This window comes from Pristiophorus japonicus, chromosome 12, assembly GCF_044704955.1.
Source record: "Pristiophorus japonicus isolate sPriJap1 chromosome 12, sPriJap1.hap1, whole genome shotgun sequence".
Classification (NCBI taxonomy): Eukaryota; Metazoa; Chordata; class Chondrichthyes; family Pristiophoridae; genus Pristiophorus; species Pristiophorus japonicus.
The window spans coordinates 168,849,269-168,867,215 of NC_091988.1; the positions used below are offsets into that span (position 1 = coordinate 168,849,269).

At 42.9% G+C, this 17,947-nt stretch overlaps 1 protein-coding gene across 1 annotated transcript in view; it reads right to left on the reverse strand.

The window, feature by feature from the left end:
- LOC139277543 (collagen alpha-1(XIV) chain-like) overlaps positions 1 to 17,947 on the reverse strand; it is a 216,192-nt gene that overhangs the window by 39,354 nt on the left and 158,891 nt on the right. Inside the window, exons 29-33 of the mRNA XM_070896129.1 lie at positions 17,536 to 17,700; positions 16,456 to 16,494; positions 14,995 to 15,133; positions 1,461 to 1,603; positions 1,039 to 1,148 (exon numbers count right to left, since the gene is read on the reverse strand). Of these exons, the coding sequence (XP_070752230.1) occupies positions 1,039 to 1,148; positions 1,461 to 1,603; positions 14,995 to 15,133; positions 16,456 to 16,494; positions 17,536 to 17,700 (596 nt within the window). The remainder of the gene's footprint in view (positions 1 to 1,038; positions 1,149 to 1,460; positions 1,604 to 14,994; positions 15,134 to 16,455; positions 16,495 to 17,535; positions 17,701 to 17,947) is intronic.

The window sequence follows — 17,947 nt, forward strand, 5'->3', positions numbered from 1 at the left end:
CCAAGGATGCCTTCAGCTACACATCGGTTTGGTTGCTGTATTCTACACAGCCTTCAGTGCCTGATATTCTTGCTGTAGGTCAGTGACCAGTACCGAAGGTGTGGCCCTACCAGTGCCTTGTTCAGACTCATTATCACCTCCTGCGATTAAAGCTCTCTCCCTCCAGTAGTACTTCCCAAGATCCAGTTAGTTTTCCTTACTAAGCTGCACACTGCACTGTTGGTATCAGTAAACTCCACCAATGCTCCCACATTCCTCTCCTGTGTTGTCCTGTTGCCTTGAATTATTTAGTTTATATTCCCACTGTTTATTTCTCTTCCCTTGCCTCATTACCTTATATTTGAATATATTAAATGCCATTTGCCACTCAGCAGCTCAGCTTCCCAACCTATCTAGGTTTGTTTGTATTTTTTTGCCTATTCCCTATTGTGTGAAGGCCCCCATTTGCCAATTTAGTGCTTTGCCTTCCTTTAACACCCTGAGACTCCCTCCCTCCAGAAATTCATTCTGGGGAAACTGCCTATGGGTTCTGTAAAGTGAGACGAATTATTCATTTAGTATTGTTTCATATTCCCTGTTATCCTAATCTAATTTTCTATTTTACTGCTCCTAACCACTTTCTAATCTTCTTTACCTTGTTTTCATATTTGTCTTGGTCCACTTGCTATCCATAGCCTTCTCCTTTTGGAACAATCTTTTTTTCCCTTATTCCCCACATTACTTTCATTATTGTTGAGTCATTAAAGATGTGAGATTGACAAATGAACGGCAAACACACTTGTGTGACCTTCCTCTGTCCATTATTTTAAGGCATTATTTGAAATGGATTAATATGGGTTCCATAATATCACCATTTCTATTTTAATTATTTGAACTGACTGACTATCCTATACGATGACAAAGTTGCTTGGAAAGCACTGTACATATGTATGTCTAATCAAATCATCAACATTTTACTTTCATACATACACAAAAAACAGAAAGCAAAAATTACTGCGCTATTGGATTCTAATCAGGCTCTAAAAATAAAACATGCACCTTATGGAAACTTCCAAAGAAAATCCTTTTAACTTCAGGTTGGTTGAAAGTAACTCCTTGAAATTCACTCTTGGAGTCAAGATTGAAGTAGTTCAGAGTTTGCTGGTTATCTGAAAGTTGAGCGGGATAGCATAAGTTGGAATGAAGTTACTTTAAACATAAAGCAAGCATTAACTAGTATCCTTCAATATTTTTGAGGGGGTTGTTTTACAAAATTGTACTCCCAGTTGGAAGCTCTATTGACTGAGAGAGCATATTGCGGATTTGGGCCATTCTACTCTTTTCTGTAACGTTCCAGTTCATGCATTCCCATTATACACTCCCAGCGGGCAAGGCTCCTTGTTATAACATGGTTTCTCGCTGGAAGTGCAATTTATAAAAGAAATAACCCGTTTGATCCAATTTGAGTTCGAAAGCCTTACGGTCAAGCACCACTCCAACAAGAGGCTGAAAATCTTTATCCACAATCTGCCAAATTGCATATGGTTCTTTAGGAGTATTGGGCAGCAATCGGAACAGCAGTGTAATAGTGTGCTCTGGAGGGAGTCCTGTGGGGTGGATATTCCTAGACAAAAAAATACAGAGTGTCAAAAACAAATCAAAAATATATGTTCTTGAAATCTTAATTTTTAAACAGTTGTATTTTAACATAAATGGGGGAAAGACGGGGTGGGGGGGGGGGGGTGTTGGTAGGGGGATGCGGGGGGGGGGGGTGGGGGTGGTGGAATGCCTGATTAACTTTTGTCAAGTCCACTTCCCAACAGTGCCCAGTCCTGCTGGAAACCCACACTCGGGAATGCCGTAACATGAAGTGATCTGACACAGATCTGCCTCTGCACTCCACAGTGAGCTGATGATTTCAATCCAGTGGGCAGTTCCAAGGAGGCCAAGCACTTTGCGACAGTTCCAGCCAGACATGCAGCGAATGGAAGGAGGCACAAGTAGTACAGGCCACGTGTGACCCCTGCGCTGTATTGTGATTGCTACTGATTTAATTGCTTTTACAATGCTGCACTATATTGCTAGGGAGTTCTTCCAACATTTTGAATGATGCAAATCCATTTTTTTCCATTTAGTATTTCCTAATATACTCATGGGAGGCAGTTGATTGAACACGATTCAAAGTTTCAGCCTGCTTAGTTTTGCTTGCTGGGAATATTTATAGATTCAAGCATCAGAACTGGTGTCCTAGTTTGGCCAGCAATGGATATTCACAAACGGTAGTATAATGTACAACAACAACAAAGTGCATTTATATAGCACCTTTAACATAGTAAAACATTCCAAGGCATGTTACAAGGCAAAACAAATAAATTTGACACCGAGCCACATAAGAAGAAATTACAGCAGATGACCAAAAAGTTTGGTCAAAGAGATAGGTTTTAAGGAACGTCTTAAAGGAAAGAGAGGTAGAGAAGCGGGAGGCAGTTCCAGAACTTAAGGCCCAGGCAGCAGAAGGCACAGCCACCAATGGTTGAGCAGTTATAATCAGGGATGCTCAAGAGGGCAGAATTTGAGGAGCGCAGATATCACGGGGGGCTGTGAGGTTGAAGGAGATTACAGAGAAAGGGAGGGACAAGGCCATGGAAGGATTTGTAAACCAGGATGAAAATTTTGAAATCGAGGCATTGCTCAACCGGGTGCCAATGTAGGTCAGCGAGCACAGGGGTGATGGGTGAGCGGGATTTGGTGTGAGTTAGGAAATGGGCTGCCGAGTTTTGGATGGCCTCAAGCTTACATAGGGTAGAACGTGGGACACCAGCCAGGAGTGCATTGGAATAGTCAAGTCTAGAGGTAACAAAGGCATGAATGAGGGTTTCAGCAGTAGATGAGCTGAGGCAGGGGCGGAAATGGGCAATGTTATGTCGGCGGAAATAGGCGGTTTTAGTTATGCAATGCATATGTGGCCGGATGCTCATTTCAGGGTCAAATATGACACGTAGGTTGCAAACAGTCTGGTTCAGCCTCAGACAGATGCTAGGGAGAGGGATGGAGTCTGAAGTGGGACAAGTGAGGCTAGGCTAACATTATAATAGCTAGGGTAACATTATAATAGCAATGCTTGAATTGTTAGTAAAGTGTATCTTTGAAATAAACGCTGTAGACAGTAATGGTTCTTCACCGAGGCATGCTTGATACTTGACTACAGGTAATCTTTAGAGACAGCTAGATTATTCAGAAGCTTGGGAAAATAAAGTGTATTTAGAAGCTTGGGAGAATTACTCATTGTTATGTTTAGAACAAGAAGATAAGGAAAATGAAGGCCAGGCGGGGTGCCATGGGAACAGGAGGCCCAGGCTAGAAGGAGTTAAGATAACAGAGACACCTGTTAGACTTGAATAACTCCATTGATGGGGTACAAGTGTTGGAAGAGTGTGTACTGATTTATGACTGTTGCAAAACAACCCAAATTACAGTAACTTGTGTATTATAAAAGTATGCTGCAAACTCTGTATTGTTGAATGCGGTATCTCAGGCAACTGAGGATTACTCCCTTGCATGTACTCGAATAAACTCTTTACTTGCTGGACTCAATAGACTCGAGAGTGGTTTATTTTTAACCACAACAATTGGCGTAGTGGGCAGGATCCCTGAGGCCCGACAACCGGTACCGAATCAAATGCTGACATTAAAGAACGGGGCAATATGTATACTTTACAACCCACTAAATAGGGAGGTCAGCGTTTGGGATGGAAGCCAGTGAGCCAAATCAAGGATCAGAACGAGGAGACAGGTCTGCGGGTAAAGCAACTAAAGAACGGCCGTTAGGTAGCGATAAGTCATGGCTCCTTGGGTAAATATTGCTCTCCGGGTAAACTTCCTTGGGTAAAGATTGCTCTCAAGGATGAAAGTCCCTTGGGTATAGATTGATCTTAAGGATACGTTGTACCTTGGGTATAGATTGCTCTCAAAGGATAAGTGGTCCTTTGGGTATAGATTGCTCTCAAGGGTGGAGTAGGTGAAAAGTTTTCAGTTTGTATGAAAATATGTGTTTGTTTGCAAGTTTTCCTGACTGTGAATGTTAGGGGGGGGGATGGTGAAATAATTTATCATTTGTCTGAAAGCCTGTTGTTTAAAAGGAAACAGTTTGCCTGTATGTTTATTTTAGCTCCGCCCATCTTTTCGGACAGAGAGCTGAAACCATTTTTTAACCCTTTGTAATGTTGTACTGGATCTGGAAAAGTTATGAAAGAATGAATAAATTGAGTGTTAAAATGTTCATTGTGTACCTAGAATTGAATTTGATTTTAAGTTAGAAATGCAGGTGCGGATTTATTTTGATTATGATTTACGGCGTCATGAAATGCATAAAAGACGGGTTGTTTAACAAAAGATAAAACTTCAGCCTTGAAGTTAAAATTGCTAAAAAAAAATTTGAATCGTAATAAAGTACTGTCTTCTCAATTTGGTTATTGCAAGCAAATCAATTTGAAGGTTTAAAATGCACTGTCTTCTTTCATGTTTACTTTTTTTTTTAAAAACGTCCCTTTTCTTTTTAAAAAAAAGCATGCATACATTTCTCAAAGCTAAAAGCTAAGGGGAGCTCCGCCCTCTTTTCCTTTTGTGTAGAATGTTTGTTAAATACAAAAACTAATGTTTCTCCAGTTATATTAAATATTAAACAGATAGGATTCTTGTAGGTTTAAGCAGAGCCAAACAAGCAAGCTAGCTTAGTTAATTGGCCAGCTAGTAAAAACTGGTTCCCTAAACAGGCCAGTGGTGAGTTAGCTAGAAACAGTATAAAAAGAGAGGGCTTTGTGCAAACCTTCACGCAGTGCAGCAGCAGCTCAGAGTGCAAAGGTAAGAGTTTGGTAAGTGGGAGAGTTTGGGCAAGTGAGAGGAGGAGGTGTTGCTTTGTCTTGTTTTCCCCACCAGTGCTGACTCCCTGACCTGGGAGGAAAAGAAAATGAAGTGTGACATCACAGCCAAGAGGGTAACAGATTGGCTGGTTGATTGGTGAGTAGTTTTTATTTTTTCCTTATCTTGTCAGTAAGAAACCTTTGGCATTGTTGCCAAATTAATTATTTTAAGGGTCAAGTCTTGCAGGAGAGCCCAGACCCGTGTCATGCTCCTCCTGTGTCATATGCGAAATCAGGGACACTGACGACTATGTGTGCAGGAAGTGTATCCAGCTGCAGCTCCTGTTAGACCGCATGACGGCACTGGAGCTGCGGATGGATTTACACTGGAGCATGCGCGATGCTGAGGATGTCGTGGATAGCACGTTCAGTGAGTTGGTCACACTGCAGGTAAAGGTTACAAAGGCAGATAGGGAATGGGTGACCATCAGGCAGAGCAGGAGTAGGAAGGCAGTGCAGGAGTCCCCTGCAGTCATCTCCCTCCAAAACAGATTTACCGCTTTGGATATTGTTGGGGGAGATGGCTCACCAGGGAAAGGCAGCAGCAGCCAAGTTCATGGGTGGTTCTGCTGCACAGGAGGGCAGGAAAAAGAATGGGAGAGCTATAGTGGTAGGGGATTCTATTGTAAGGGGGATAGATAGGTGTTTCTGCGGTCGCAACCGAGACTCCAGGATGGTATGTTGCCTCCCTGGTGCAAGGGTCAAGGATGTCTTGGAATGGCTGCAGGGCATTCTGGAGGGGGAAGGTGAACAGCCAGTTGTCCTGGTGCATATAGGTACCAACGTTATAGGTAAAAAGCGGGATGAGCTCCTACAAGCTGAATTTAGGGAGCTAGGAGTTAAATTAAAAAGTAGGACCTCAAAAGGTGGCAATCTCAGGATTGCTACCATTGCCACGTGCTAGTCAGAGTAGAAACAGCAGGATAGCTCAGATGAATACGTGGCTTGAGGAGTGGTGCAAGAGGGAGGAATTCAAATTCCTGGAACATTGGAACTGGTTCTGGGGGAGGTGGGACCAGTACAAACCGGATAGTCTGCACCTGGGCAGGACTGGAACTAATGTCCTTGGGGGACTGTTTGCTAGTGCTGTTGGGGAGGGATTAAAATAATATGGCAAGGGGATGGGAACCTATGCAGGGAGACAGAGGGAAATAAAATGGAGGCAAAAGCAAAAGATAGAAAGGAGAATAGTAAAAGTGGAAGGCTGAGAAACCCAAGGCAAAAATCAAAAAGGGCCACATTACAGCAAAATTCTAAAGGGACAAAGAGTGTTAAAAAGACAAGCCTGAAGCCTCTGTGCCTCAATAAGAGGAGTATTCGTAATTAGGTGGATGAATTAACTGTGCAGGCAATTATTAACGATTATAATATAATTGGGATTACGGAGATATGACTCCAGGATGACCAAGGCTGGGAACTCAACATCCAGAGGTATTCAACGTTCAGGAAGGATAGACAGAAAGGAAAAGGAGGTGGGGTAGCATTGCTGGTTAAAGAGGAAGTTAAAGCAATAGTTTGAAAGGACATTAGCTTGGATGATGTGGAATCTGTATGGGTAGAGCTATGGAATACCAAAGGGCAGAAAACACTAGTGGGAGATGTGTACAGACCACCAAACAGTAGTAGTGAGGTTGGGGATAGCATCAAACAAGAAATTAGGGATGCGCGCAATAAAGATACAGCAGTTATCATGGGCGACTTTAACCAACATATAGATTGGGCTAACCAAGCTGGTAGCAATGTGGTGGAGGAGGATTTCCTGGAGTGTATTAGGAATGGCTTTCTGGACAAATATGTTGAGGAACCAACTAGAGAGCTGACCATCCTAGGCTGGGTGTTGTGTAATGAGAGAGAACTAATTAGCAATCTTGTTGTGCGAGGCCCCTTGGGGAAGAGTGACCATAATATGGTAGAATTCTTTATTAAGATGGAGAGTGACAGTGTTAATTCAGTGACTAGGATCCAGAACTTAAGGAAAGGTAACTTCGATGGTATAAGACATGAATTGGCCAGGATAGACTGGCAAATGATACTTAAAGGGTTGACAGTGGATAGGCAATGGCAGACATTTATAGATCACATGGATGAACTTCAACAATTGTACATCCCTGTCTGGAGTAAAAATAAAAAGGGGAAGGTAGCTCAACCGTAGCTAACAAGGGAAATTAGGAATAGTGTTAAATCCAAGGAAGAGGCATATAAATTGGCCAGAAAAAGCAGCAATCCTGAGGACTGAGAGAAATTTAGAATTCAGCAGAGGAGGACAAAGGGTCTAATTGGGAGGGAGAAAATAAAGTATGAGAGGAAGCTTGCAGGGAACATAAAAACTGACTGCAAAAGCTTCTATAGATATGTGAAGAGAAAAAGATTAGTGAAGACCAACATAGGTCCTTTGCAGTCAGAATCAGGTGAACTTATAATGGGGAACAAAGAAATGGCAGACCAATTGAACAAATACTTAAGGAAGACACAAATAACCTTCTGGAAATACTAGGGGTTCGAGGGTCTAGCGAAAAGGAGGAACTGAAGGAACTCCTTATTAGTCAGGAAATTGTGTTAGGGAAATTGAGTTAAAGAAATTGAAGGGATTGAAGGCTGATAAATCCCTGGGGCCTGATAGTCTGCATCCCAGAGTACTTAAGGAAGTGGCCCTAGAAATAGTGGATGCATTCGTGATAATTTTCCAACATTCTATTGACTCTGGATCAGTTCCTATGGACTGGAGGGTAGCTAATATAACACTACTTTTTTAAAAATGAGGGAGAGAGAAAACAGGGAATTATAGACCGGTTACCCTGACATCGGTGGTGGGGAAAATGTTGGAATCAATTGTTAAAGATGAAATAGTAGTGCATTTGGAAAGCAGTGACAGGATTGGTCCAAGTCAGCATGGATTTATGAAGGGGAAATCATGCTTGACAAATCTTCTAGAATTTTTTGAGAATGTAACTCGTAGAGTGGACAAGGGAGAACCAGTGGATGTGGAGTATTTGGACTTTCAAAAGGCTTTTGACAAGATCCCACACAAGAGATTAGTGTGCAAAATTAAAGCACATGGTATTCGGGGTAATGTTTTGACGTGGATAGAGAACTGGTTGGCAGACAGGTAGCAGAGTTGGAATAAATGGGTCCTTTTCAGAATGGCAGGCCTTTTCAGTGGGGTGCCGCAGGGTTCAGTGCTGCGACCCCAGCTATTTACAATATACATTAATGATTAAGATGAAGGAATTGAATGTAATATCTCCAAGTTTGCAGATGACACTAAGCTGGGTGGCAGTGTGAGCTGTGAGGAGGATGCTAAGAGGCTGCAGGGTGACTTGGACAGGTTAGGTGAGTGGGCAAATGCACGGCAGATGCATTATAATGTGGATAAATGTGAGGTTATCCACTTTGGTGGCAAAAACAGGAAGACAGAATATTATCTGAATGGTGACAGGTTAGGAAAAGGGGAGGTGCAACAAGACCTGGGAGTTCATGGTTCATCAGTCATTGAAGTTTGGCATGCAGGTATCGCAGGCGGTGAAGAAGGCAAATGGCATGTTGGCCTTCATAGCTAGAGGAATTAAGTATTGGAGCAGGGAGGTCTTACTGCAGTTGTACAGCATCAGAAAGCATAGAATGGGAATATCAGATTTGATTTTTGTGGTCAAATCTTTGAGGCGGGATTTGAACCAACAACCCTATAACTCAGATTAGATATATTCAAGAGGGAGTTAGATATGGCCCTTACAGCTGAAGGGATCAAGGGGTATGGAGAGAAAGCAGGAAAGGGGTACTGAGGTGAATGATCAGCCATGATCTTATTGAATGGCGGCGCAGGCTCGAAGGTCTGAATGGCCTACTCCTGCACCTATTTTCTGTTTCTATGTTGTATCCGATATCATCGAGATACCGGTGTAAGAGTGCAGACGTGATTTGTAGTATATGAAGCAATTTGCACTGAAGAATGCGTCTCAGACATGCTGAATTGCTTGACAACAGCAAGACATGGAATGTTTAATGTGGCTCAGGAAGTGAGATAATCTTTAATGCATTGGCACATACACAATTGGGAAACTAATTAATGAAACAATCAGAAAAGAGTTAAATACACTGATACCTGTTGGAGGGATTGAAAGTATGTTTAAGAAAAATGATTAAAAATTTAAGTTTAAAGAAAACAATTGAAGGCTAGGGAGAATTACATTTAGTAAGAATTATCCACAATGGATGGATATGAGTAAAAGAGATCTGGAGAATCTTTTAAGTTCATATTTGGTTGTTTAGATGTTAAACTTCAGCTTTCTTTACAATGTCTGTTTTCTTTGTCAGCATCTGTATCGCTCAAAATGTATGTTCTTAGTCGACGTACTAGTGATTGTGAGACTGAGTAATAATTTTAACTGTAATTGTGTTTTGTTGGTAACAGAGCATGGGAAAAGCCAGTACGAATCCAGTATGAGGTGATTTTAGTGGTCCCGTTAAACCCGTAAAGCATGGACCTGTCTCAAAACCCATGTTCAAGTGAAACCAACAGTAAATGAGATACTTAAGTATAAGCTGCACAATTATGTGGTACAATATTTCAGCACAACCTTAGGTTCATATTATTTCACATGCTTTGGCAGTTCGCCAACTTGTAATAGTGTATGAATATATACCCATATAGCAAGACTTTGATGCATAAGCCAAAATCAGACCAACATTCAGAAAGGCCAAGTTAGTGTTAAGAAGCATATGGATATCGGAGATAGTGAATTGATCTGGGTATACTGCTAATCCAGATTAAGAGGGCTAGCCAATATCATGATAAAATGAGGAGTCGGAAAGAATTCATCCGCCTCAAGTAAGCAACCAGATGGGGTAAGATCAGGAAAGAACTCAAGAAACGGAGGAGACCCCAGGCGGGGCAGAAGTGGAACACCGGAACTGTGAATTCAATTTGAGTAGGGTGTCGGAGGTTGCTCCTCGCCCATGGTGAATGGTATATTAAATATTGACACCCCCGAATGTTGATATGATTTTGGCTTATGCATCAAAGTCTTGCTACATGGATATATATTTCTACATTATTACAAGTTGGCGAACTGCCAAAGCATGTGAAATAATATGAATCTGGGTGGCGATAGAAAGGGCCCTTGCCACTACCAGAGGGTTCATTGAACAGAACCGTCAAGCCATCACAATGGGAAGGGTACAGGTGAATCTAGCCACTGGGGTGGCTAGAGTACTGGAGGACTCCACTAGTAACCGGGCCAAAGTGGGAATAATGCAGTAAAACTGGTGGGAAGTAGGGAGGATGGCAGCAGCCATTACGTCTATAGCGGTCCTGTTGGTCAGTCTCGGTATATATTGCTACCAGAGACTAATGGTATCACAGGTGGTGCAGATGGTAATGTTGGAAAATAAAGAGTACGTTCTGGTATCTACCGCAACCAAGAACCCCCCCAGAGAAGGGGAAGTTGGGAAATGTATATGATGATTTTGCTATCTAAAAAGATGGCGGTTCCAGGGTCAACCTAGGTCATTAGGATCTCGATGAAGCCATAAGGGAACTTTAAAGTCAAATCAAATTAAAGGATCTGAAATCCACTGAACTCCAGAAGGATCCCTGGAGTTATTAGTGGGTAGAGGGTCATGGGGATGTTCCGCCAGGGTTAGGGTGGCCTGACCAGGGGTCCAAAAGGAGAGACTGAAGTGGGACAAGTGGGGCTAGGTTAACATTATAATAACTAGGCTAATACTTTAATAGCAATGCTTGAACTGTTAGTAAAGTGTATCTTTGAAATAAACGCTGTAGATAGTAATGGTTCTTCACCGTGGCATGCTGGGCTACTTGGCTACAGGTATCTTTAGAGACAGCTAGCTTATTCAGAAGCTTGGGAAAATAAAGTGTATTTAGAAGCTTGTTATGTTTAGAACAAGAAGATAAGGAAAATGAAGGCCAGGCGGGGTGTCAGGGGACCGGGAGGCCCAGGCTAGAAGGAGTTAAGATAAAGGAGACACCTGCTGGACTTGAATAACTCCATTGATGGGGTACAAGTGTTGGAAGTGTGTGTACTGATTTATGACTGTGGCAAAACAACCCAAATTACAGTAACTTGTGTATTATAAAAGTATGCTGCAAACTCTATTGTTGAGTGCGGTATCTCGGGCAACTGAGGATCACTCCCTTGCATGTCCTCGAATAAACTCTTTACTTGCTGGACTCAATAGACTCGAAAGTGGTTTATTTTTACCACAACAGAGTCAGTGGCTAGTTTGTGGTGGGACCAAAGACAATGGGTTAGACTTTCCATTTAGCTGGCTATCACCCAAAAAATGGGCAATGTTTCAGCCATGGCGATGTGTCAGCCTTCAGTGGGCAGTGCGGTCCTGATGGTGCTGATAGGCTGCAGATCCCCCTTGATGAGCTGGCATATCTCATCGATTACCTCCTTTTGGAAGCGCAGCCTCCTAAGGCATACGTTATCAGACAAGTTGAGATAAGATTGCTTTTCCCTGTAAGTTCGTCGGCTGTACATTCTCCTCCTCCGCCCTCAGTCTGCCACCTCTTCGATTGGCCCCTTCACTAAACCCTTCACTTAACTCAACTTCAGACTCCAGCATTTACAAGTAATGGTGGAGAAGCTACAGACCCCAAAACTATCACTGTTGTTATAAATGCCCTTTGTACTAAAATAAATATAAAGTATAAATGTGAGTGGATCCATCAGTACAAGGCCCTTAAGTAACTCACAAATTATAAGCCCCGTGTCTAAGCAGCCTCTCACTTCCTCCGACGTTCAAAATGCATCCATAGTGCCAAGTTCTGTGAGGAAGGCCAGGTAAAAGCAGCTTTTGTCCAGTGATCTTCTCGGCGAGCGATCAGCCTGGTGATGTGTGGACGATGTGCCGAAAGTTGCGCTGGCCAATGTATGGGTAATCACCTCGGTGATGAGACACGAAAGTTGGGCCAGCAATTTTCCGGCGATGTTCTGACCCAACTTTCCACTTTTGAAGCAAAATAGGTGATAGCCTGCCTTTTTGGGCGATATATGGGCACTAGCCCAGCAATCTGAGGTGGAAAGTCTAGCCCATTGGCTTCGGTCTTACCAATATTTAATTGGAGAAAATTTCTGCTCATCCAGTACTAGATTCATTGCGTTTTCAAGGAATTCTAGCAAACATTTAATAGCAGCAAGTTTTTCCGTACACTAACTGCCTAAAATTCTTTACAAATAATAAATACTGTTTCCAGATTCTATCATCGTGAAGCTTGATACTGTTATGACATTGGTGTATAATGCATTATGGCAATAAGCAATTTCCAAACAATACCAGATAATATAAAAGTTCCATTATAGTTTCTGATTGTACTGGTACCCAGTGGCACATTACACATTACATGGCATTACATTCTCCAATTTTTGTAGTTTTAAATATGAACTCTTGCCATGACAGATTTCTGAACAATTGTTATTTGACAAGGACATAAGGATTGTATGGCAAAACAAAATTAGTATTAAACGGTGATACATTTAGCTATTGTTGGATGTAAAGGGAATGCTGGTTAAAATATAAATGATAGTCAGAAAGTGCATTCAAATTGAAACTACATTGAAATTGAAACATATTGGTGCAGAAATTGCAATTGGAGGCTTCCCGCAAGTGGATGCCTCCGACCCTAAAAATATCTACAAACTTACCTGATGGTCCGGGAAGTTTGGAGGCTTGTGGTCCTGGGACTCTATGCGAAGGCCTGCAGAGAGGCCCACGTATCATGGGGCGGAGGCGTTTTGCAAGCATCCCTGGGATCACGTGGGCCGACCCAACAAATCAAAGTAGAGGTATTCCCATTCATACTTGTGGTGAATTCCGTATATTCGGAATCACCATAAGTATGAAAGGGATACCCAAAAAAATACACAAACACAAAATACATATATTTTTAAATCACATATTTAAATGTAATCAAAATAGAATTAATTAATTTAAAACAAAAATTTAATTTTGAAAAATAAATTTACAGATTTTAAAGGATCTAAAAATAAACACCTTATTTCACAGATTTTTAAATGTTTAAATTATTGGAAAAAATTTATTTTTCTGTCCTGTAAAAGTATTACACTAATAAAAGCAGGCCATATCAGTTGTAAGAATTTCACGGGCATTCGCTGGGCAAACATTGGGCAAATAGCCCAACTCTCCACCCGCAGAGGCCTTTTTCTTCCGGATGCGTGCAATCTGTCAAGCGAATTCTTGACAGATCACAAGTTCCGGGTTTAGGTGTAAGCTCTTGGTCCGTAGCCCTGTAGGTTACGGCAATTTAAGTGCACATCCAAGTATTTTTTTAAATGTGGTGAGGCTTTCTGCCTCTACCACCCTTTCAGGCAGTACATTCCAGACCCCCACCACCCTCTGGGTAAATACATTTCCCCTCATATCTCCTCTATTATTGTAAATCTATGCCCCCTGGTTGTTGGCCCCTCTGCCAATGAAGACAGGTCCTTCCTATCCACTCTATCCAGGCCCCTCATAATTTTATACACCTCAATCAGGTCTCCCCTCAGCCACCTCTGTTCCAAATAAACCAGACCCAGCATTTCCAATCTTTCCTCATAGTCAAATTTCTCCAGTCTAGGCAACATTCTTGTAAATCTCCTCTGCACCCTTTCCAGTGCAATCACATCTTTCCTGTAATGTGGTGACCAGAACTGCACACTGCAGCCTAACCAGTGTTTTATACAGTTCAAGTATAACATCCTTGCTCTTGTATTCCATGCCTTGACTAACAAAGGCAAGTATTTCATATGCCTTCTTAACCACTTTATCGACCTTGCCTGCTACCTTCCGGGATCTATGGACCTGCACTCCAAGGTCCCTTTGTTCCTCTACACTTTTTAGTGTCATACCATTTAACGTGTATTTCCTTGCCTAGTTAGACCTCCCCAAATGCATTACCTCACACTTATCCGGATTGAATTCCATTTGCCACTGCTCTGTCCACCTGACCAGTATATTGATATCTTCCTGTAGTCCGCAGCTTTCTTCTTCATTATCAACCACACAGCCTATTTTAGTGTCATCTGCAAACTTCTTAATCATATCTCCAACATTCAAGTCCCAGTCATTGATATATAACCACTAAAAGCAAGGGACCCAGCACTGAGCCCTGTGGAACCCCACTGGATACAGCCTTCCAGTCACAAAAACACCCTTTGCTTCCTGCTTCTGAGACATTTTGGATTCAACTTGCCCCGGATCCCATGGGCCTTTACATTCCTGCCCAGTCTGCTATGTGGGACATTATCAAAAGTTTTGCTAAAATTCATACACACTACATCATATATACTTATCGACCCAGCATTATTCTGCTGTTAAATGTGTAGGTGTGTCTCCTTTAAGGCTATAAAGTCTAATGGATATTAAGAATATACAGGATGTGTTAATTCAAAGGTTAATCCCTATTCATTTTCGAAATAAGAACCATGGCTTTATTAGTGAGAAAGTCAATTAAGAGCTTGCAGATATTGTGGTTTCAGTATCTTCTGTTCTATGGAGAGTTTTTTTGTATGTAGTTAATGATTACCTTTGCTACTTTATATATATTTTTTTAAATGTGACACAGAAATATGCTTTAGTCAATGCGTGATTTCTGACATGTGCTGGCAAGGAAATGCAAACACGTGATATTGTTATAATATCACAACAACCTGTATTTGTACAGCACTCCACAAAGGAAGGATATTGTCTGAGAACACTTTACAAAAAGAAAATGGATATTGTGAAAAATGTTTATTGGGAAATGGTGATGGAGAAGTTAGGATGGGAAATTGAAGCGGTGGGTGGGGAATAAGGCTACAGGAGATTGCAGAGATAGGGAGGAGTGAGGCCATAATTGCATTTAAACACAGAACAGGAGTGATGGATAAATGAGACTTGGTACAGGAAAGGATACAGACTGAAGTTTATGGACAGTGGAGAATGGAAGGCCGACCAGGTGAGCAGAAAGCATAGTTAAGTCTAGAGGTGACAAAGACATAAATGAGGATTTCAATGGCAGATGGGCTGAGGAAGGAGCGGAAATGGACAATGTTAGAGGTGGAGGTGTGGTTTTTCCGGATGGGACACGCACCTGGTAGCCTGTGTAAGCTGAGCATTTTCAAAAATACTATATGATGGTGAACCTGTAAAGATGTCAGACTCCATAGAAACTCCTTCAAGTTCTGAATACTCTTTGTCTACTAAGCCGAATGCCTCCATCATGTTAATTCCTACAAGAGATATATCAAACTATAAATGTGATTTGCTGATATATAAAACCAGTTTTGGTATATTAAAAATATTGAGAAGTCATCAGCACGTTAATTCCCATTTTATCAGTATTATTTATTATATTAGGCAATCCCTCAGGATCGAGGATGACCTGCTTCCACACCAAAAAATGTGCTCTCAGGTGTTTCCATGAAGGACCTGACATTCCAGGTCCTGAACTTCATTTTGAAGGGTGGAAGATGCCTGTATGTGAATTCTTTTAACATGTGGTGGCCGTTGCATACCAGACACCACACGGGCTTGACAGAGCAAGGTCTTGGTCCAGTGGCAAGGGGATCCAAGACGACTGGAGACCGAGCTCTGCTACAGGGGCCGAGTACACACACATACTGCTACTGTCCCTGGCATTCAGAGGTCAGAGTGTGGGCCTCACGGCCTCGGTGCTGTCCCATGCTGCACTGTTCCTGGGCCCCAACCCCATTTGCTGGTACACACTGCGCTAATACTGGACCTCACTCCCACTGCTGGGCTCCAGCTTGCTCCTGGACCTCGGCCCCACCACTCCCGGGCCCCCACCTCGCTCCGGCCCCGGGCCCCCACCTCGCTCCTCGCCCCGGGCCCCCACCTCGCTCCGGGCCCCCACCTTGCACCGGCCCCGGGCCCCCACCTCGCTCCGGGCCCCCACCTCGCTCCTCGCCCCGGGCCCCCACCTCGCTCCTCGCCCCCACCTCGCTCCGGCCCCGGGCCCCCACCTCGCTCCGGCCCCGGGCCCCCACCTCGCTCCGGCCCCGGGCCCCCACCTCGCTCCGGTCCTGGCCACGACCTCGTTGTTCCTCCGATGCTCGCCACTTCCGATCACCAGTCTCTGCCGGTCCCAGGCTCCACGCCTCCTCTGATCACTGCCGGTCCCGACTTCCGCTCCATGCCGCCTCCAATCGCCACTTCCCACCGGTCTTGATCTCTGGGCCTCGCTGCTTCTCCTGCACCTAGGTCCCGACCCTGCCGCTGGTCTCGTCCACGCTCCAATCAGCTACCTGGATTCAGGTGATGTCTATCCAGTCATCCTCCTCGATTCCGTTGCCCTCCTAGGATGGCTCATGCCGCCCCCTGCAATGGATAGCTGATGGTGTTTTCTCGCAGGTCGCGCCCCAGCATGATGCCCACCCGACCTGCACCATCAGCGGCAGGTGGGGATAAAAACAGAAGCACCCCAGGACCAAGCACGGTGCCCACCCGACCAGTATTATTTCCAGAATGTTAGAATAACACTTTTTGTAGAATTGATACAACTGAATCAGAATAAATTACATTCACTTCATACCTGGTACGACAGTGCCTCTAATATTTGTCAAGGGGCAAGCTGAAAACAAGCAATGAGAAGTCAGTTATTCACAAATTACTAATCTTTGGAATAAAAGGTTTTACAATTATGTTAGGCGCCCCTTAAAATATCCCCAAATGTTTCACACACAATTAAGTGCAGTGACTGTTATGTAGGTCAGCTCAGCAATTTTACAGGCAGCCAGGCCTTCCATCCAGTAAACGACCAGTCAACATGCTTTTGGTGTTGTTTGTTGAGGAAACAGAAAATGGCCAGGAATTCGAGAGAACTCCCTGCTCTTCTTTGGATAACACCATGGGATCTTTAGCCTCCAGCAGAACAAGCAGGCACCTTAACATCCCATTAGAAGAATGGCACCTACCACAATGCAGCACTCCCTCAGTACTGCACTGAAGTACCGCCTGTTAACTAGTGAAGTCCTGCAACTGAACCCACAATCCTCTGATAACACCAACTGAAAGCAGTAGGTAATTGGAGAACTGATTGTTATCACACATATCTTTGAATAAACGAACAGATTTATTGGTCGCTTTGTTAATGGATAGCTTTTACTTATTTGGAGGGCGGGATGGAGAAGAGAATTAGCAACTCACATTAATAGAAATGAAGTAAGTAAAAAATAATACAAGTCCTTCAAAGACTGTGCAAGTTAGCCAGTCATTATTTATAGGTTGTGCTTTTAAGTTGAAAACTTTGAAGAATCTAGGGGATAAAGTATATGCTTTAACACTCTCAATGCAGACCTTCGCTCAATGGGAGTTCACATCACAATGCAGACCTCAATGCGCTCAACTCACCGCCCACACGTTTTTTATTGATGGAAGATTGTGTGGGCTGCTACGTGGCACTCTGACCTCTTCAATGGGACGTCCTGCTCCAGAAGCACTAAGTTGCTAAAGTTACTCATCTTCCTAAATAGACAACAGTTCATATGAATGTGTCAACCAATGCTACAGTTGGCCTTTAGTGGTTAGGATGATCAGTATTCTTAAACATTCCTAAGTTTTATATTTCCTGTAAGGGCAACAAATACGCAGTTTGAGAAAGTAAAACACTTACTTGTAGAGACAGTCTGACAAATGGATGCAATTAATTTGTTTCCAATAGTGCTTAAATCATTGAAATCATCTACATAAAATACAGTTCTGCTGCTGGGTGTGCTTGCAATTTCATTCATTTTCTCCTCATCGGCATCACCAACCCCAAGAACAAAGATAAAGAAGCCTGTGTAAAAACAATTGGGAAAACTTTACAATGACAAAACGTTTGGCATGCAGATATTTCTCCTGCCCACTATGATGCTGCCTTTTTTATCCTTAGTACAAATTACAGTACTTGTCACTGTCATGTATCTCACATTACTGTATCTTACCATGCTATACATGACTGTAACTGGATATGACCTGTAACAATAAGCAGACCTTACCACCAGGGGTGCACTTGCAGGAGACACTCCATACCTGTCCCACTG